General features: G+C 67.2%; 1 protein-coding gene across 1 annotated transcript; it reads left to right on the top strand.

Annotated features, from left to right (window-relative positions):
• The first annotated feature begins 805 nt into the window (after positions 1-805).
• On the top strand, positions 806-19,336 carry LMTK3 (lemur tyrosine kinase 3). The gene is made up of 15 exons (XM_084905763.1): positions 806-1,429; positions 2,317-2,450; positions 2,710-2,860; positions 3,567-3,643; positions 4,133-4,251; positions 7,357-7,444; positions 7,761-7,909; positions 8,423-8,507; positions 8,597-8,718; positions 8,821-8,970; positions 9,464-11,919; positions 14,318-14,724; positions 15,951-16,086; positions 16,262-16,399; positions 19,172-19,336. The coding sequence occupies exons 1-15, from the start codon at positions 820-822 to the stop codon at positions 19,186-19,188; spliced, it is 4,839 nt and encodes a 1,612-aa protein (XP_084761889.1). The 5' UTR covers positions 806-819; the 3' UTR covers positions 19,189-19,336.
• The last annotated feature ends 642 nt before the right edge of the window (positions 19,337-19,978 follow it).

The raw sequence follows: 19,978 nt of genomic DNA, 5'->3' as shown, positions 1-19,978 counted from the left end.
TCTGTGTGTATTTGGGTGAGTGAAATGTAGGTCTATGTGAGAGATGTGTATCTTTTATGTACTTGTGTCTATGTGTTGTGTGTGTATTCGTGAGTGTGATTTGCTTATCTCTCCATGTATCTGCTGTGTATCGTGTATATTTGGGCATGTGGTTTGTCTGTGATGTTTGTCTGTGTGTATTCGGGTGAGGGAAATGTAGGTCTATGTGAGAGATGTGTATCTTTTATGTACTTGTGTCTATGTGTTGTGTGTGTATTTGTGAGTGTGATTTGCTTATCTCTATGAATCTGCTGTGTATCTGTGTATATGTGGGCATGGGATGCGTGTCTGTGTTGGTGCATGTCATGTGTTGACGTGTCTCTGAGAGTGGTGCTTGTGTGTGTCTGTGTGTGTGACGCTGTGCCTATGGGTGTTCTTTGTTGCTCGTTTGTCTGTGGGATGTGCGTGTCTGTGAACGTGTGCATGTCACCGTGGTGTCCGCGTGGATCTTTGTCTGTGGCACACGCATCCGTGTGTTCCGAGCGCGGCTGCGGCTGTGGCACGCGTGGCGTGGGTCTTTGTGGTGCGTGGCCGTTCCTGCGTGGCCGGGTGCGTCTGTGCGGAGGGCCAGCCCGCCGTGTCCCCAGCGCAGCCCCTCATCCCTGCGCCTTTGTGTGTGACGTGTCCGTGTCCCCGTCAGTCTGCCGATGGCTGTCCACCTTTGTATGTGATGCGCTTGTCTGTGAGGGTCTCTGCAACGTGTGTCAGCCATGTGTGGGCTGCGTATGCCTGCCTGACATCTGCGTCTCGGCGTGGAGCACACGTGTCCGTGCTGGTGACATGCCACGGAGCTGTCCCCGGACGGGCACAGCGGGCCCCGCGCCCCCCACCCCAAGGGTCTGCTGGTCCCTGTCCGTCCCTCTCCCTCCCCTCCCTCCCCACAGCCAATGCTACTGGGGAGCCAGTTGCCATGACGACGCTCCATCCTCCCTTCATCCTCCCTCCTCCCACCCTTCCTCTGACAGGCTCTCCGCTCCCCCAATCCTGGCCGGCCTCGGGGGCGGGGCCCTCGTGCTCCCCCCTCCCATCCTACCCTCTCCCCCCCACCCCAGCAACCCCGGCTTCCCAGCTCCTCTCCTCTGTCCTCCTCTCCATCCCTTCATCTGTCTGTCCCTTCAGAGAGGGGGAGGGGGGTACCCGAGCCAGACAGCAGCCCCTCCCTCCCCCTGTCCTGCGTCTCTCGCCCCTCTCCTGGGCGGGGGGAGGCCAGGGTCGCGCGGGTCCCCATGGCTGGGGGCTGAGGGCCCGCCCCCCCTCCTCCCCAGCCGCCGCCGCCACCTCCACCTCCACTTCCCTCCCGTCACCACCGACAAGATGCCTGCCCCTGGAGCCTTCCTCTTCCTCGCGGCCGTCTCCGCCTCCGGCTGCCTGGCGTCCCCGGCCCACCCCGGTGAGTCTGTCTGTCGGGCCATCCATCCGGGGCCCATCCGGCGGCCCCCGCCCCCACCCCGGCCGCCCACGGGGGTCTGTGCGGGGCTCCGGCCCCGTCACCCCATCACCTGTGTGCATGTCTGCCGGCCGCCGCGCCGGGCCCGGGGGCAGCGCAGAAGGAGCCTGTCCGCGGGGCCTGTGGGAGGAAGGCCGGGGCTCGGTGGGGAGGGGGTCCGCTTGGGCAACATGTGTTTGCACACGCATGTGTGCGTGCAGGTGTGTGCGGGGAGCCCGCGGAGCCAGGGCCTCCGGGAGAGCCGGGGCCGCGGGGAGGAAGGCTGTGTCTAAGGCAGAGCCAGCACGGGAGGCTGTCTCCAGCTTTGGGGAGACCCAGGGCTGGCCGGGGCTGGGGACAGAGGACATGGGTGCGCTCCAGGTGCCCCTAAAGGAGACATGCCTCACCCCTGCTAACTAGGGGGACCAGCATGGGGCAAGCATCTTCTCCCAGGCTGCAGCTGGGGGCTCATCCTCACCCCCAAACAGGGGCTCCTGAGCAGATTGTAAATTCTGGGAGCTCCAGGCTCCAAAATTCCTTCTCCTTGCCTCAGTCCTCACTGGAATTCCTCCAAGTCTGGGGTAATGTGATGGGGGTTAGGGGGGTGGTGGTGGTGTCCCAGCTTGGAGGGAGAGGGGGGGACCCCACCCCCAATCACCTGAGAAGGGCTCCAAACTACCATTCCCACAATGCTCTGCACCATCCGGCTCCTTTGCCAAGAGGCCGCTGGTTGCAGTGCGTCATGGGAGTTGTAGTCAAGGCCGGCCCGGATGGGAGGGGCACGGAGTCGGGGGGAACCAGGGGCTTGAAGTGGGGACGCCAGCCCAGCAGCCCATCCCTTGTGCCCACAGATGGATTCGCCCTGGGCCGGGCCCCTCTGGCTCCTCCCTACGCCGTGGTCCTCATTTCCTGCTCCGGTCTGCTGGCCTTCATCTTCCTCCTCCTCACCTGTCTGTGCTGCAAACGGGGCGATGTGGGCTTTAAGGTGAGGTGCACGAGAGGGTTCCAGGCGGGGAGGGAGACGCCAGCAGGGCCTTTCCCCCCCCCCCCCCCCCCCGCCAGCCCAGGGGGTGGGTGCGGGAGAGTAGCAGTCGGTCCGGCAGCACCTTTGGCCCTGACGTTATGGCCAGATCCTGAGGCTTGGGATGGACATTGGACTGGGACTGGGGACAGTGATGAGAAAGGTGGGGAGACAGGCCTGTCTCAGCGCTGTATCCTCCCCTCCTCGCCCCTCCCGGCTCCAGGAGTTTGAGAACCCCGAAGGGGAGGATTGCTCTGGGGAGTACACTCCCCCAGCAGAGGAGACCTCCTCCTCCCAGTCGCTGCCTGATGTCTACATTCTCCCGCTGGCCGAGGTCTCCCTGCCCATGCCTGCGCCTCAGCCTTCACATTCAGGTACTGCCCTGCCCCGTCAGGGTCCCATGGTCCTGAGAATCTGCCAGGCGGCCTAGGGGGAAAGGTGTTGGGGGGAGGGGGGGCGGGATCCTGACCCTGGATGGGGTCAGAGATCATCTGGGTGCAAGCAATTGCTTAATCCAAAACCAGATTTGGGTTTTGGATTAAGCAACCGATGGTGGGGCAATTCACGGCGAGGGCGGCCCAGATCCCAATCTCGGAGGCCGCCAACGGCAGGCCGAAGGCACGACAGGGCTCCTGGGATGCCAGAGGGATGGACGCGTTGGATGCTGGAACCTGTGGGCAGCCAGTGACGAGGCTGAGGTCCCATCTCTGTTTGTTTAAAAAATATATATTTTTATTGATTTCAGAGAGGAAGGGAGAGGGAGAGGGAGATAGAAACATCAACGATGAGAGAGAATCATGGATCGGCTGCTTCCTGCACGCCCCCTACTGGGGATCGGGCCTGCAACCCAGGCATGTGCCCTTGGCCAGAACCGAACTCGGGACCCTTCAGTCCGCAGGCGGATGCTCTATCCACTGAGCCACACCAGCCAGGGCTGAGGTCCCCTCATTGGAATGTTGGGGGCAGCCAGTGAGGAGAGGGATTGGTGCTCTGACCCCCAGCCTCCAGGGTGTTGGGAGGTGTCATGGGCACTTGGGAGGGGGGAGAGTCTCAGGGGCCTCCCTCCCTCTGCCCCCCTAGACATGACCACCCCCATAGGCCTTAGCCGCCAGCACCTCAGCTACCTGCAAGAGATTGGGAGCGGCTGGTTCGGGAAGGTGAGTGGGCTGGAGGTGGGAGGAAGGCGGTCCATACCGTCCAGGGTCGCACTCCCGTGTTGCGTCCATCCCCCCTGCTCCTACCACGTCTCATCTGCTCCCCGCCTCCTCCCCCTGCCCCCTCCATCGTCCACCCATTTCCCTCACCTCTGTCCACCTCTCACACGCTCCCACCCCCCCCCACCCCCCCACATCTGTCCGTCAGCGCCTCCCTCCTCACTCCATTGATCACTCCGCCTCGCCACCTGGCTGTCCACGCGTCCGTCTGTCCATCCTCCCATCCGTCCGTCCCTGCACCCATCGGACTCGGGGCCTGTGAGTCTCTCACCCTGGTGGGGGACACGGGGGGGGGGGGGACGGGATAGGAGGGGAGGGCCTGGGAAGAGGGGGGCGTTGGGAGCCTGTGGTGCGTGCAGGGGACTCCAGGGGAGGGCGTGGCGGGGCAAACCACACACTCTGACCCCCTCCCCCCCGGGTCCCCCGGACCAGGTGATCCTGGGGGAGATTTTCTCAGACTACACCCCAGCCCAGGTGGTGGTGAAGGAGCTGCGGGCCAGCGCGGGGCCGCTGGAGCAGCGCAAGTTCATCTCGGAGGCTCAGCCCTACAGGTACGCCGGGCGCGGGCGCCTCCTGGAGGCAGCCTTTGGAAGTGGGAGGGGTAGAGTGTGGGGTCCAACCGGGGTTCGAGTCCTGGATCTGCCTCTTCCATGCTGTGTGCTAAGCAGTTAAGAAAGAGAGAGCTCCCCCCTCTGAGCCGAGGGTTTTTTCTTTTTCTTTTTTTTCTTTAAATATATTTTAATGATTTTTGAGAGAGAGGAAGGGAGAGGGATAGAGAGCTAGAAACATCGATGAGAGAGAAGCATCGATCAGCTGCCTCCTGTACACCTCCTACTGGGGATGTGCCTGCAACCAAGGTACATGCCCTTGCCCGGGATCGAACCTGGGACCTTTCAGTCCGCAGGCCGACGCTCTCTCCGCTGAGCCACACCGGTTTCGGCAGAGCCGAGGGTTCTCTCCCGGGTCAGAGCCAGGGGTGTGAGAGGCAGAGTGCAGGGGGCAGAGGGAGAGCCCGGAAGCAGAGCAGGAGGCCCCGCTCTCTCCACTCTGAACCTCAGTGTCTTCATCGGGGAAGTGAGTCCAGGAAGCCTGGGCGTCCTCATGCAGAGGGCAGGGCAGGGGCAGGGGGGTGAGGTTACCCCGGGGTGAGCACGGGGCACACCTCAGGCCCCCGCTTTGTGGGGGAGGCAGCGTGGAATCAGGGTCACAGCCCAGCGCCCGGAGCAGGCACCCGAAGTGGCCTCTGAGCAGCTCCGTCCCCTCCCCCCGCCCCCACGGACAAGGAGGCCCGAGAAGGCAGGGCCCTGTCCGCTCCCCACTGGTCTCCCCGCCACGCTGAGGGCTTCTGGATAAACGCTCGCCGGGAGGTGCCTTGTGCCGTAAGGCGTTCCCTGTTGTGGAAGGGCCATATATAGAGACGGTTCAAACGTGGGGTGTACCCCAAAAGACCCGGACGTTGGATTGAGTCACTCCCTTGCTCTAAAACCCTCGTGGCTCCCTATTGCCCACAGGACCCAGTCCCACTCCTCTGCACAGCCTGACCCGGGCCCTTCCCGCCACGGGCCCCCTGGCTCCAGCCCCCCTCCTCCCTGACCCTCCCACCTGCCACCTGTTCCTGCCTCGGACCCTGGCTCGCCTTTGCTGTTCCCGCTGGGATATCACTCCTGACACCCCCAGCTCGGACCCCGCCCTCCTGGGTTTCAGCTCAGAGAGGCCTGTGTGCACACGTGTTCACACACACACACACACACACACACACACGAGGCAAGCCCTGGGACACCCCCCGCCCCACATCAGCTCACATGTTTTCTTCATAACATATATCCAGTTTGTCAATTTTCTTTTTAAAAAAATATATTTTATTGATTTTTTTACAGAGAGGAAGGGAGAGGGACAGAGAGTCAGAAACATTGATTAGAGAGAAATATCGATGAGCTGCCTCCTGCACGCCCCCCACTGGGGATGTGTCCGCAACCAAAGTACACGCCCTTGACCAGAATAGAACCCGGGACCTTTCAGTCTGCAGGCCGATGCTCTATTCACTGAGCCACACCGGTTTCGGCCAGTTTGTCAGTTTTCACCTGCTTAGCGGTTTATCTGCTAGTGTCTGCTGGCCACCGCTAGCCACACAGGGCGATTCTCATTTACGTTCAACCAGATCAAGTTGAACATTCTCATGCCCAGCGGCCACACAGGTCCATGGCTGCCCTGGAGACAGCCCGGATCCAGATTGTTTTCACTCTCACAGAACGCTCTGCTGGAGCTGGCGGCTGGGGGTCCTTATTGTCCCCCGAGCACAAGTGCCATCTGCCCTCCGGAGACGGAGCAAGCCAGACCTGAGGTCCAATCCCAGCGGCCACCGCTCCCCGCTGTGCGGCCCTGGGCCAGTCGCTTTGCCTCTCTGAGCCTCCATTTCCTCTGCCCCACATGGGGAACAGCGTCCTGCCCCATAGGGGTGTCAGGAGGATCTGCTAGCAGGAGCAGCCGGCCTGGGCTCCAATCAGTCAGTGTGCCGTGAGCCCAGCTTCCTTCCACATCGGCCATCCCATCGCCAGCACCGGCGCTCGGCCGCTTTTTAAAAAAATATTTTTTATTGATTTTTTACAGGGAGGAAGAGAGAGGGATAGAGAGTTAGAAACATTGATCAGCTTCCTCCCACCAGGGATGTGCCCACAACCAAGTACATGCCCTGGCTGGAATCAAACCTGGGACCCCTCAGTCCGAAGGCCCATGCTCTATCCACTGAGCCAGACCAGTTAGGGCTCCATCCAGCCGCCTTTCAAGCCCAGCACATACCGGGCTGTGGTGGAAGCAGAGAACGGGAGGGCTATTGTCCCGAGCAGAGCAGCTGGCACACCGGCCGTGGCTGGCCGGGCCCTGGGCCCTGGGGCCCTGCCTCCCGCCGGGCACCAGAGGGAAAACAGCTCACGGAGCACCCCCCTGGCGCCTGGCTCTGGGCTCCAGGCCTGGGGCCTTCCGTCTCCCCGGGCCCCAGGCCACGTGGTGGGGTAAACCCCTCACCCACACATTCTTATGGACACCGACCTTCTGGTCTGGACAAACGCCCCAAACTCTCTGGCTCCGTGGGACTGGCTGCCGAGAGAAAAGAGGGGCACCCCCAGTGTTGGGGGTCAGAGCCGTTTCGTGGGCAAATGGGGCTGCAGCCGAGGCCTGCAGGAGGAGGAGGACTCCGAGAGGGAGGGCGTGGGACCGTCCGTACAAAGGCCCGAGCCTGAGCAGGCCCCCGTGTGTGCGGACAGGAGCCCGGGGCGAGGGGGGCGCTGGGGAAGGCGGGACGGCCTGCCAGAGGGCCGCCAGGTGGGGTGCCCGGAAGCACGGAGTGAGGAGAGGCCTCGTGTGAGGAGGAGGCTGGAGCCGGGGATGGAGACGCACTAGGGGGCAGGAGGCCGGGGTGAGGAGGAAGGTGGGAGCAGGAGATACTGGGGGTCTGGCCCAGGAACCGGGGGACAGTGGGCGGTCCTGGCAGGGAATGGGGAGGGTGTCTGTGTTGGGGGGGACGGGGAGACCTGAGGTGAGGAAACTGAGCTGGAAAAGGCTGAAGCAACAGTTTGGTTTTGCTGGGGGGGCTGGGCTGGGGCTAGGGCTGGGCCTGAGGGAAGGGCTGCTTCCTGACCCAGCCCCCCCCATCTCCTCAGGAGCCTGCAGCACCCCAACGTCCTGCAGTGCCTGGGCGTCTGCGTGGAGACCCTGCCTTTCCTGCTGATCATGGAGTTCTGTCAGCTGGTGAGGCTCTGCAGGGGGGCGGGGGGAGCTGAAGGGGAGGCGGAGGGGGCTGGGGGCGCCTAGGGTCCCAGGACTGGGCTTTAACACCGTCACCATCACCGCGACACTGTGTGACCAGCCCTAACAGGAGGGGCCCCGCCCGCAATGAGGCGTTCTGTTTGTTATCTCCCCCCACCCCCGCCGCTGGGGGGCTGCCCACTGAGTGCGGGCGCCCCCCCCCGCCGCCGGGATCAGCTGGATGTGTGGCTGCTGGTGCTGGTGCTGGTGGTGGTGGTGGGAGGGGGGGGGTGCTGAGCCTCCCCGCCCTTCCTCCCAGGGGGACCTGAAGCGCTACCTCCGCGCCCAGCGGCCCCCCGAGGGCGTGTCCCCGGAGCTGCCCCCGCGGGACCTGCGGACGCTGCAGCGGATGGGCCTGGAGATCGCGCGGGGGCTGGCGCACCTGCACTCCCACAACTACGTGCACAGGTGCCCCGGGGACAGGGGGGGTCTTCTTAGGGGAAGGGGGAGGCCACGGAGGGGAGGGACGGGAAGGGACGGGAGAGGAGAGGGAGGAGTTAGGAGGGGAGCTGGGGTCACGGGATGGGCAGGGCCTGGGATTGGGCGGGGCCTGGAGAGGGGCGGGGTCCAGAGGAGATGGAGGGGCGGGACCGGGAGAGGGTGGAGTCCAGAGGAGATGGAGGGGCGGGGCCAGGATAGGGGAGGGGTCATAAGAGGGGCGGGGGCTGGAGAGGGGCGGAATCCAGAGGAGATGAGGGCGGGGCCAGTGGCGATGGATGGGCGGGGCCAGGAGAGGGGCGGGGTCCAGAGGAGATGGAGGGGCTTGGGGCCCAGGAGGAATCAGGGCTGGAGGCGGGGTGGGGTGTTTGGGGGGGAAAGGGAGGAACAGAGAGGGAGGGAAACGGGCGGGATCTGGGCTGGGGGTGAGCTGCCCAGGCTGCCCCTTCCTCACCCGCCTCCTCCCCTCCCTCGGGCCCCCAGCGACCTGGCCCTGCGCAACTGCCTGCTGACCTCTGACCTCACCGTGCGCATCGGCGACTACGGGCTGGCCCACAGCAACTACAAGGTGGGCTGCCTGCCTCCGTGGGGGGCCGAGGGCCAGGGGGCGGGGGTGCCCCGGCCCGCCTGACCTGCCCCTGCCCCCGCCGGCCCCAGGAGGACTACTACCTGACCCCCGAGCGCCTGTGGATCCCGCTGCGCTGGGCGGCGCCCGAGCTGCTGGGTGAGCTGCACGGCTCCTTCATGGTGGTGGACCAGAGCCGCGAGAGCAACATCTGGTGGGTCTGCCGTCCCCGGCGCCCGGGGGGAAACCGAGGCCCGGGGGCAGGCCCCGGCCGGCCAGGGCGCAGCTCTGACTCCCGCTGCCCTCCACCCCCCAGGTCCCTGGGGGTGACGCTGTGGGAGCTGTTTGAGTTTGGGGCACAGCCCTACCGCCACCTGTCCGACGAGGAGGTCCTGGCCTTCGTGGTCCGCCAGCAGCACGTCAAGCTGGCCCGGCCCCGGCTCAAGCTGCCCTACGGGGACTACTGGTGAGGGCCGCCCCCTGGTCCCGGCCCCCTCCGCACACACCTCCCACAGCCTCACCCCTGCCAGCGTCCGCTCCGGAGCGGGAGCCCGCGCTGGGGTCTGAGCCCCGGCTCCTCGCCCCTCAGAGGCCCGGCTGCTGGCTCTCTGAGCACGGAGCCCACAGCCAGACACCCTGGTGTCCGCACAGGGCCTCGCTGTCCCCTTCCTCTGGTGTCTGTCACTCCCCCTGGGTGTCTGCCTGTCTCCCCTCTGGTGTCTGTCTCTCCCCCCCGGGTGTCTGTCTGTCTCTGTCCCCCTGGGTGTCTGTCTGTCTCCCTCTGGGTGTCTGTCTGTCCCCTGGGTGTCTGTCTGTCTCCCCCTGGGTGTCTGTCTCTGTCCCCCTGGGTGTCTGTCTGTCTGTCTCCCCCTGGGTGTCTGGCCCCCTCCCCGGGTCTCTGCCCTCCTGGTGCCCCGCCCCCCCCCCGGCTCTGCCCACGCGGCCCTCCTCTCCCGCAGGTACGACATCCTGCAGTCCTGCTGGCGGCCGCCCGCCCAGCGCCCCTCGGCCTCGGACCTGCAGCTGCAGCTCACCTACCTGCTGTCGGAGCGGCCCCCGCGGCCCCCGCCGCCCCCGCCGCCGCCCCGGGACGGCCCGTTCCCCTGGCCCTGGCCCGCCACCCACAGCGCGCCCCGCCCGGGCACCCTGTCCTCGCCGTTCCCGCTGCTGGACGGCTTCCCGGGCGCCGACCCCGACGACGTGCTGACGGTCACGGAGAGCAGCCGCGGCCTGAACCTGGAGTGCCTGTGGGAGAAGGCGCGGCGCGGCGCCGGCCGGGGCGGGGGCGCCTGGCAGCCGGCCTCCGCGCCGCCCGCGCCCCGCGCCGCCCCCGCCAACCCCTTCTACGAGGCGCTGTCCACGCCCAGCGTGCTGCCCGTCATCAGCGCCCGCAGCCCCTCCGTGGGCAGCGAGTACTACATCCGCCTGGAGGAGCACGGCTCCCCGCCCGAGCCCCTCTTCCCCAGCGACTGGGACCCCCTGGACGCGGGCGCGCCGGCCGCCCCGGCCCCCCAGCCGCCCTCCGATGTGCCCCAGCTGGTGTCCGAGACCTGGGCCTCCCCCCTCTTCCCGGCGCCCCGGCCCTTCCCGGCCCAGGCCGCCCCCGGCGGCTTCCTCCTGAGCGGCTGGGACCCCGAGGGCCGGGGCGCGGGGGAGACCCTGGCGGGGGACCCTGCCGAGGTGCTGGGGGAGCGGGGGGCCGCCTGGGCCGAGGAGGAGGAGGAGGAGGAGGAGGAGGAGGAGGAGGAGGAGGAGGGCAGCTCCCCGGGGGAGGACAGCAGCAGCCTGGGGGGCCCCGGCCGCCGCAGCCAGCTGCCCTGCCCGCTGTGCAGCCGCGAGGGCGCCTGCTCCTGCCTGCCGCTGGAGCGCGGCGAGGCGGTGGCCGGCTGGGGGGGCCACCCCGCGCTGGGCTGTCCCCACCCCCCGGAGGACGACTCCTCCCTGAGGGCCGAGCGGGGCTCCCTGGCCGACCTGCCCCTGGCCCCCCCCTCCTCGGCCCCCCCCGAGTTCCTGGACCCCCTCATGGGGGCCGCGGCGCCCCAGTACCCCGGGCGGGGGCCGCCCCCCGCTCCCCCCCCCCCGCCGCCGCCTCCCCGGGCCCCCGCGGACCCCGCCGCGTCCCCAGACCCCCCTTCGGCCGTGGCCAGTCCCGGCTCAGGCCTGTCGTCCCCGGGCCCCAAGCCGGGGGACAGCGGCTACGAGACCGAGACCCCTTTTTCCCCCGAGGGAGCCTTCCCCGGTGGGGGGGCGGCCGAGGAGGAAGGAGTCCCTCGGCCGCGGGCTCCCCCCGAGCCCCCCGACCCGGGAGCGCCCCGGCCGCCGCCAGACCCGGGCCCCCTCCCGCCGCCGGGGGCCCGGGAGAAGCCGGCCTTCGTAGTCCAAGTGAGCACCGAGCAGCTGCTGATGTCCCTGCGGGAGGACGTGACTCGGAACCTCCTGGGGCCGAGGGCGGCCCCCCGAGACCCGGGGCCGCGGAGGGCGGGCAGAGGCCCCAGCGGGGACCCCGCAGCCCCGGGCCCCAGCGGGAAGACGGCCCCCAGCCCGAGCAGCGCGGACCCGAGCCTGCCCGCGAACGGGGTGACAGTGCTGGAGAACGGGGCGCAGACACCCCCCGGCACCCGGGAGAAGGTGGCCCAGAACGGGGGCCCGGAGCTCCCGGGGGGCGAGGAGACGGCGCTGGAGAATGGGGAGCTGACGCCCCCAAGGAGGGCGGCGGAGACGGCGCTGGAGAATGGGGAGCCGAGGTCCCTGCAGCGAGGAGAGACAGCGCTGGTGAATGGGGGGCCGACGCCCCCAAAGACGGAGGGGACGGTGTCAGAGAATGGGGGCCCGAGACCCCCCAGGGACCCCGAGAGGCCGCCGGAGACTGGGCCTCGGAGAGCCCCGGGGCCCTGGGAGAAGAAGCCGGAGAGTGGGGGGCCGGCCCCCGAGACGCCGCAGCCGGAGAGAGCCCCCCCGCCCGGCCCGGCCCCCAGGAGCGCGGCGGCGGAGCCGGGGACCAAGAGGAGAGCCCCCGAGACTGGGGGGGCGCCGAGAGCCCCCGGGGCTGGGAGGCCGGACCTCGGGAGTGGGGGCCGAGCCCCAGCGGGCACGGGGACGGCCCCCGGCGGCGGCCTCGGAAGCGGCGCGGACGCAAAGGCAGGGTGGGCCGACAGCTCGAGGCCGCAGCCGCCGCCGCCTCTGCCGCCGCCCCCGACGGAGGCCCCGCCGCCGAGGAGGCCGGAGCCCGCGGCCCCGAAGGCCAGGCCGGAGGCGGCCCCCGCGGGCGAGGCCGGGGCGCCCGGCAGCAGGCCCGGAGGAGACCCGGCACCCAGCGCAGACGGGGACCCCCCCAAGCCCGAGAGGAAGGGCCCCGAGATGCCGCGGCTGTTCTTGGACTTGGGACCCCCTCAGGGGAACAGCGAGCAGATCAAAGGTGAGGAGGCCGCTGGGGGCGTGGGGGCGGGGTGGGGGCCCCCGGGGGAGCACAGCGGGGTCAGAGGCTCGGGGTGCAGACAGGCCCGGCCGTTGGTGACGAGTGCAGACAGACACGAGCTGGACCACCTGGGCTCAGGGCCTGAGCTCTGTGACCTCGGGCAAGGGACCTTCCTTCTCTGTGCCTCGGTTTCCCCATCTGCCAAAAAACGGGTGGCAGGATGGCACCTACCTACTAGGGTTGTGGTACAAGTTAAGAATTTCAGTGCCTGACACCCTCAAGCACGTGCTTTTATGACTGCGATTCACAGACCGGGGGGATCAGATTCAGATGCGGGGGGTGGGGAGGAGCAGGCAGGATTGAGGACTGAATGGGGTCAGAGGGGAGACGTGGGGGGGCAGGGAGGGGTTTGAGAGGAAGGACAGACACTTCGCTCCGTTCAGCAATGCCCACCGGGGGGATTGCCAAATTAGCTGCTTTCCCCTCTTAAACCAGAGCTCTTGGCGTTTCAAAGGTGGAAATCAGTTCAAAGGAAGCTTATCCGAGGGCTGGGCTGCCCGCAGGTGGTCTCTTCTGTCCGCTTGGCAACGAGCTGAGGCATCTATCGGGCTTGCCAGGCCCTGAGCTGCCCACGACCCGGCCGCAGGGGGTCTCAGGCCCGGCCCTGCCTCCAGGGCATCGGTGACCTGGAAGCTGTAGAAATGCCTTTTTTTCTGGAAATGGAGCTTGGAAAGGAGCACAGGGGGTGTTCTGTCACCGAGGGGACGAGTGAGGAGAAGATAAACAAAGAACAGAGATCAATTGAGTTAAAAAAAAAAAAAAAAAAAAAAAAAGGAAGGTCCAGGCAGAAGGAACAGCCTGGGCTCAGAGGTGGGAGAAATGGGGAGGTGGCGAGTCCCTAGGAAGGCGGAGAACCACTGTCCCAGAGGCTGCTGTGGGCAGAAGACCCAGGGCAGCATGAACATGTCAGGAGATGAACAGCCAAGATGCCTCTGAGATGGAGGTTGGGGGGAGGAGGGGATTGAAGGTTGATGTTTCTGGGTGAGAAAAGGCTAGAAATAGCCTGTTGTCTTTTTAAAAAAAAAAAAAATCAGTGAACTCCTACTCATCCGTCAAGGCCCCATTCAAATTTCCCCTGCCCTGGGAAGACTTCCTGGTTTCTAAAGGCTGTTACCCTGTCCTTCCTCTGGGTACCCATAGCTCTCTCTATACAGCACACCCCCCCCCCTCTCCAACCCCCGTCCTATCACGCTGAGATGGGTGGTCAGGGAAAGCCTCCATAGGGGGGTGACTTTTGAGCAGACATGAAGAAAAGGAGTCAGGGTGGCCTCAGGCGTAGGGCACTGAGATGGGCCCTGAGTTGGCAAGATCAGGGCCGAATAGCAAAAGGCCAGTGACGCTGGAGGAGAGCGAATGAGGGAGGAGAGCGACCTGGTCCACAGCCACCTTCTTTCTGCCCCCCTCCCCCAGTCTTCCTCGGCTCCCCACCATCGCCCCCCGCAGGGCCTGGCACACCGTTCATGTGTGCACTAACGAATGAGCAGCCCCTGGCATTTCCCAGGCGGGAAACCGCGGCTCAGAGAGGGGGATCTGCCTGCCCGGGGGCACACAGCGAGGGGGCAGTTTGGGATTCGAGGGCACCTGGAGCCCTTCCCTCCCCGCAGGAGGAGATCAGGGCGTCTCCGGGCAGGGAAAGGGCCTAGCGAGGGTTCGACACTCCCTCCAGTTTTGTCTGGAGATGGAGGGCCAGAGCGGGACAGTGCCTTGGTCAACATCACCTCGCGGGGATTCATTTATATCCATCCATCCCTCAAATCCGGCTGAGCACGGCTGTGTGCTTGGGGCTGGGGGAGGCAGCAGCCAGAACGAGGTGGACTCGGCCTGTTCTGTGGAAAGGCAAACACTGATCGCATCGCCTGCTTTTGAAGTGCAGTTAGTACACTGAGGCGATCTTCCCGGAAGGAGGGGTGCTTGGTGCTGTGGGGTGCAGAGCTGGTGGTCTGGCCTGAGGACCGCCTGGAGGGGCTCTGAAGGCTTCGGACGCCCCGTAGAGCTGGAGGATGACTAGGACTTGAGTTAAAAAAAAAGGAGCAGCCCATACAAAGGCTCAGAGGCGGGAGGGAGAGGGAGGTGGTCTGGCTGGCTGGCACTCAAGCCGGAAGGAGGTGGGGACGGAAGGAGGTGGGGACGGGGCTTGGGGAGGTGGGCAGGGCCTGGTGGGTGGGGAGAAGCTGGCACTGGGGTCAGGGGTGGAGGGAGACCCCAGTGCAGCCCTTGGGTTCACAAGGAGGGACGCTTAGGCCCAGGCTGAGGTCTGAGCGGGCCTGAGGTCACCCAGCCGGGCGGGAGGCGTGTTCGGGTCCCCAGTCTGAGGGCCTCCCGGTCTCTCCTCTCGCAGCCAAGCTCTCCCGGCTCTCGCTGGCGCTGCCGCCGCTCACGCTTACGCCGTTCCCGGGCCCGGGCCCGCGGCGGGCCCCGTGGGAGGCCGCGGACGGCGGGGCGGCTGGCGGGGAGGCCGGCGGGGCGGGGTCGCCGGGGCCGGCGGAGGAGGACGGGGAGGACGAGGACGAGGAGGAGGAGGAGGACGAGGCGGCGGGCGTGGCGGCGGGGCCGCGGGGCCCCGGGAGGTCCCGGGCAGCCCCGGTGCCGGTCGTGGTGAGCAACTCCGACGGGGACGCGGCCCGCCCGTTGCGGGGGCTGCTCAAGTCGCCGCGCGGGGCCGACGAGTCCGAGGACAGCGAGCTGGAGAGGAAGCGCAAGATGGTCTCCTTCCACGGGGACGTGACGGTCTACCTCTTCGACCAGGTGCGCTGCCGGGGCGGGGCGGGGCCCCCGGGGCGGGGCGGGGCCTGCGGGGCGGGGCGGGGCCTGCGGGGCGGGGGCGGGGCCTGCGGGGTAGGGGCGGGTCCCAGGGCGGGGACTGCAGGACAGGGGCGGGGCCTGGGGACTGCCTGGCAGGGGATTGGGGCGAGATTGGAGGATGAGATGAAGCGTTGAGTGCGAAGGCGGAGCCTGATCGTGGGGCGGGGCCAGGAGGGTAGGCGGGGCCCGGGGCGTGGGCGGGTCCTGGAGAGAGGGGGCGGATCTGGAAAGGACACAGGTTTCCCACTACAAATCCACCCTTTTGCACAATGCCTTTGCTTTGCAAAAGGGTGAATTTGGAGTGGAATGTCTGTATCTGGTAGTCAAGGCGGAGCCTGGAGAGAGACAAGGGAGAAAATGTTGAGAGGGGTGCAGGGGCCTGGGGTGTGGGGGCGGAGCCTAGTGCGTTTGGGGCGGGGTTTACACACCAGCCCAAGCGTAGGGGCTAAGAGGCTGGCTCCGGATGGATCTTACCCGCTAGGGGCGAGTCCTGGGGAGGCTGCGGGTAGGACTTAAGGGATGCGGCTTGTAGGGTTCAGATGGGAAAGAGTGGGTTCAGGGGTGGGCGGAGCTAATGAGCTGGGCGGAGCCTAGAGAAGTGCGGGGAGGGCTGTGTCCCTAGAGGCGGGTAGTGCTGTAGACACAGGGAGGGCGTGGTGGTGCTTGTGGACTGGGCCCGAGGCGCCGAGCTGAGGTCCTGAGCGGAGGGCCCCGGGGCCTGAGCTGTGGCTGGGCCTGAAGCAGAGGTTTGGGGCGGGCCCCTTCGGAGGGCGGGGCCCAGGGGCCCCTGTGGGTCCGGAGGTGCGCTAGATAGGGTGGGGTGCAACAGGCAGTCCTGGGGCCCGAATGTGGACTTCGCGGTCGAGATCTCAGAGGTAGGCAGGGGTCACGGAGACGGGGCGGGGTGTACGGAGACAGTATTGGCTCCGGGGTCCCGGGGAGGCGGTGGCGGGCTGTCCGGGTGTGTGGGCGGGGCCCCGCCGTCGGGGGACCGGCCTCGGGAGGGGGTGCGGTGAAGGCTGTCCTGGGGCTTCGAAGGCAGATTAGAGAGAGGAGGGGGTGCAGCCATCCCCAGAGAGAAGACGTCAGCGGGGCTTGCTGCTTGTTGGGGCTCGGTGGTGGGACGTGACGGTGAGCCCCCTCTCGCCTCCCCTCGTCTGTCTTCTCAGGAGACGCCGACCAACGAGCTGAGCGTCCAGGGGCCCCCCGAGGGGGACTCGGACCCGTCCACGCCGCCAGCGCCCCCGACGCCTCCCCACCCCGCCACCCCCGGAGATGGGTTTCCCAGCAACGACAGCGGCTTTGGTGAGGGGCGGGGCCTGGGAGGGGCGCGGTCTCTGGGGGCGTGGCTTGAGAGGGGTAGACTTAAGAAGGGGCGTGGTCTCTGGAGGGGCGGGGCTGAGGCGACTGGCTCTGGGCGTGTCTGAGAGTCTGACCCCGCCCTCGTCCTCGCTGTCCCCCTGCACCCCCTTTCCTCCAGGCGGCAGTTTCGAATGGGCGGAGGATTTCCCCCTCCTCCCCCCGCCAGGGCCCCCCCTGTGCTTCTCCCGCTTCTCCGTCTCGCCTGCGCTGGAGACCCCGGGGCCCCCCACGCGGGCCCCCGACGCCAGGCCCGCAGGTAAGTGCCTCTCTGTCCCCCCCACATTCTTGTCCCCACGTCTGCACCCCCTTGCTCCCCGCCCCTTCCCGTCTCTTCAGTCTCCTCCCTCCCCTCTGCAACACTGCTCGTCACTGCGACCCCACCAAACCCTGCAACCGGTTCAGACCAGGCCGTGTCCGTTAGATGGGCCTTCCCGAGCCTCCGTTTCCCCTTCTGTAAGGATCTCCTCCGAGTCCTTCCCACCTTCGCCCCATCTCTGGGCGGGGCTCCTGCCTGGCACCTCCAGGCTCCGCAGCCCCCCTCCCTCCAGACCCGGAGAGGGGGACCCCGGGCACAGCTGGGCGGTGTGAGCCTGAGCAGACAGGACCTGGCCTGGGGTCCCACAGCAATAACAACAACGGCTGCACTGCTGATAATAATAACAGCAAGCGCTGGCAGAGACCCTTCCTCAGCCCGTTAATCCCCGCTGGGATCCCACCCGGTGGGTTCTGGTCTCACCCCCATTTTAGGAGAGAGAATACCCAGGCACCGACGGCAGTGGGGAGCCGGGGTTCAGAACCCAGCCCTGGCCCTCCGCCCTGGTCGGTGCTTGTGGAGTCCCTTTCTGGGGTTCCGCGTGGAAGAGGGGCACAGCGCCCTCAGTTTCTGATGTCCCAGAGCTGAGGCCGACCTCACAGGAAGGAGGGCACAGCCGTGTCTCAGGGCGGGACTGGGAGGAGAGACGGTGAGACCCAGGCTCTCTGCTGCCCCCTGCTGCCAGCACCGAGAACTGCCCCGGACGCCGGGCCTGCGCTGGGCCAGGAGGGGCGGGCAGGCCGAGCGGCCGAGGTAGAAGGGACAACGGGGTGGGTTCCATTCCTGCTTCATCCAAATCGCGCCAGAGCCGACGAGCTGGCCCTGCCACTTCCTGGCGAGCAGCTTTCCCTTCCTGGGCCTCGGTTTCCTCATCTGTGGAATGGGGTGATACACGCTCCACTGCTGAGAGGATCGCCTGGCTTACTCCTCCCCATGAGCCTCGAGCAGTGGTCGGCAAACTGCGGCTCGCGAGCCACAGTTTGCCCCTCTGTGGACGATTTTGCCGACCACTGGGAGAGGGGCTTAATCACAGGGAACAGCAGCAGCCTGTAATGATTGGAATCGAGAGTCTAGGTCAGTGCTCGGCAAACTCATTCATCAACAGAGTGGCAAGCCGTGGCTCGCGAGCCGCAGTTTGCCGACCCCTGGCCTGGAGCCGCGCGTGGCCCAGCTGAGCGAGGCGGAGGAGCCCGCCCCGCCCCTGAATGCTGACCCCACAGTCACCCGGGAGAGACTGAGCCCTGGACGTGCCCCTAAACCGGGGATTTGGGGGTTGACGGTGGTTAACTAGGTGAAGAGGAAGGCGACAGCGAGCTAGCAGGCTGAGCAGCTTGCACGGAGGGCCTGAGGGGGAGAGAGCTTGGCCGGCGTGAGGAGCAGAAGGGAAGCGGTGTGTCTGGGGTGACTAAGCGAGTGGGGCAGATGGAGGAGGGGGAGGCAGCGGGGGGCGGGGCAGAGCCTGTGGGGCTTGGGGGTGGGTGAGGGGCGGGGCCTGAGTCTGGGGTGTGAGGGAGCCCTGGGAGGGCCTTGGTCAGGAGGGCCAGGCGTCGGAGGACCCCGGGGCCACAGGGGCTGTGAGGCTGGGAGGGAGGCCCGGTCACCGTCCAGGAGGGAGACCCAGGACGCGCGGAGTCCGGGGCAGAGGGGTGGGGCGGAGGAGGGCTGGCTTCACTCGCTGCATTGTCAGCGCTCACCCCAGAGGCCTCTGGGCCCCCGGGAGGACAGGGTGGGGTGTTCCCGGGCGTGGGGACGGCGGCCAAGTGTTGAGTCAGGGCCCAGGCTGCCGGGCCGGCGATGGCGATGAGTTTCCCTCAGTCACCGGGAGCCAGAGGGGGGGCGGATGGTCCGAAACCCCAGTCCCTTCCTCAGGCGGCAGCTGGCGCCCTGCCTCCGGGCTGGGGAGCTGGGGAGCCTGGCAGGGAGGCGGGACCGGGTGTGGGGGCCCAAGCAGGACCCCCTAAGTCCTCCGATTCCTGTGCTCACATGGTGTTGCCCACTCATCACACGTTCCCTGGATGCTCAGGGACCCCCCGTATCTCAGAGCCCCCCCTCCTTTGGAAAGGACAGGAGGGTCATGCCCCCCACTTCACGAGAGGGAAGCTGAGGCAGGGGATGGGGAGGGAGGGCAGTGACCTGACGAGGCCACTCCGGGAAGCGGGGGGGGGGGGAGTGAGGGCGCCGGTGAGCGGCCCTCGGCATGGCCCTCCACCCCGAAGCCCGTGTTTCTCTGGCCTGTGCAATGGGGGGGCGTCCCACCCGGGGGTCCGGGGAGGTGGGTGGGAGGGTGCTCTGTGGCAGGCACCACGGCCCCGTCCGCCCTGAGCTTACCTTCTGGAGGGGCGAGCAGACAGGAAGCTCTGGGGTTCTGGGGCTCTGGCTGGGCTGATCCCCGAGGAGCCAGAGAAAAGCAGCCATGGCACCACGCCACGGAGGGCCGAGCGGGCACCTGCTCGACTGAAAACGGCCAGGCAAGGCCTTCGGGGAGGGGCGTCCAGCAGCGGCCTGAGCTCGTGGCTCTGGGCGGCGGGAGCACCTGCCAAGGCCCTGGGGCAGGACCGGGCTGGGAGCCGAGTAGGGTAGGACTGGCTGCAGCTGAGTGAGCGAGGGGAGGGCCGGGGAGGACGGGAAGGGACCCAGCAGGCAGGGGGGCCTGTGAGCCGCAGTGGGGGCTTCACCCAGTAATTCTGTTTCTCTCCCCACCCCCTTTGTCGCCAGGCCCTGTGGAGAACTGACCCCCCAAAGACCCGACCCCCCTGCGCCCCCAGAAGAGGGGTTGAGGATGGAAACCTCTGTGGACGACGGAGCCACTGCCACCACCACAGACGCCGCCTCTGGGGGGGCCCCTGAGGCCGGGCCCTCCCCCTCCCCCACCACGTGCCAAACGGGGGGCCCCGGCCCCCTGCCCCTCAGCCCCCCGGAAGGCTCCCCCGACCCCCCCGACCCCCTCGGTGCCAAATGAGGCAGGAGGCCCCCCTCCCCGGAGTGCCACCTTCTTGGAACTGAACTGGACTTGGGCCTGGAGCCCCGGCACAGCGGGCCCTCCCGCCCTCCCGCCTCGGACGGGGCCGCAGGCTTCGGGGGACCGGGACCCCCACCCCCCTCTCGCGTTTCCCCGTCCCCGCCCCGGCCTGGCCCCGCGGGGCTTCTGGTTCCAACCTTCTTCGCGTGGCATTTTCACATTATTTAAAAAAGACAAAAACAACTTTTTGGAGGAACGCGGGGCCTCTGTGTGTTTCGGGGGCGAAGAGGGGAGAACGGGGGGAGCAGGTGCCACCCGGGACACGTCCCATCCTCACCGCCCACGGGGACAGACGGGACCCCCGAGGCTCAGGGAGGCCGAGGGCCTGCTCCCCTGCACCCCGGCTCCGAGGCCAGCCTCACCGAGCAGCTGCAGCCCGGCTTCCAAGCGGCCAGGAGGCCCTGGTGAGGGTTAGGGAAGGTCGGGGGGATGGCCAGAAGCTGTCCCAGGGCCAGGCCTGGGGTGAGGGGAACCCAGGAGTTGCCTGCCAGCAACCCATACCG

The sequence above is a fragment of the Pipistrellus hanaki genome, assembly GCF_964339955.1.
Source record: "Pipistrellus hanaki genome assembly, chromosome: 15".
Classification (NCBI taxonomy): Eukaryota; Metazoa; Chordata; class Mammalia; order Chiroptera; family Vespertilionidae; genus Pipistrellus; species Pipistrellus hanaki.
The sequence above is the reverse complement of the archived record's forward strand: the minus strand, read 5'-3'. Positions and strand labels throughout refer to the sequence as shown.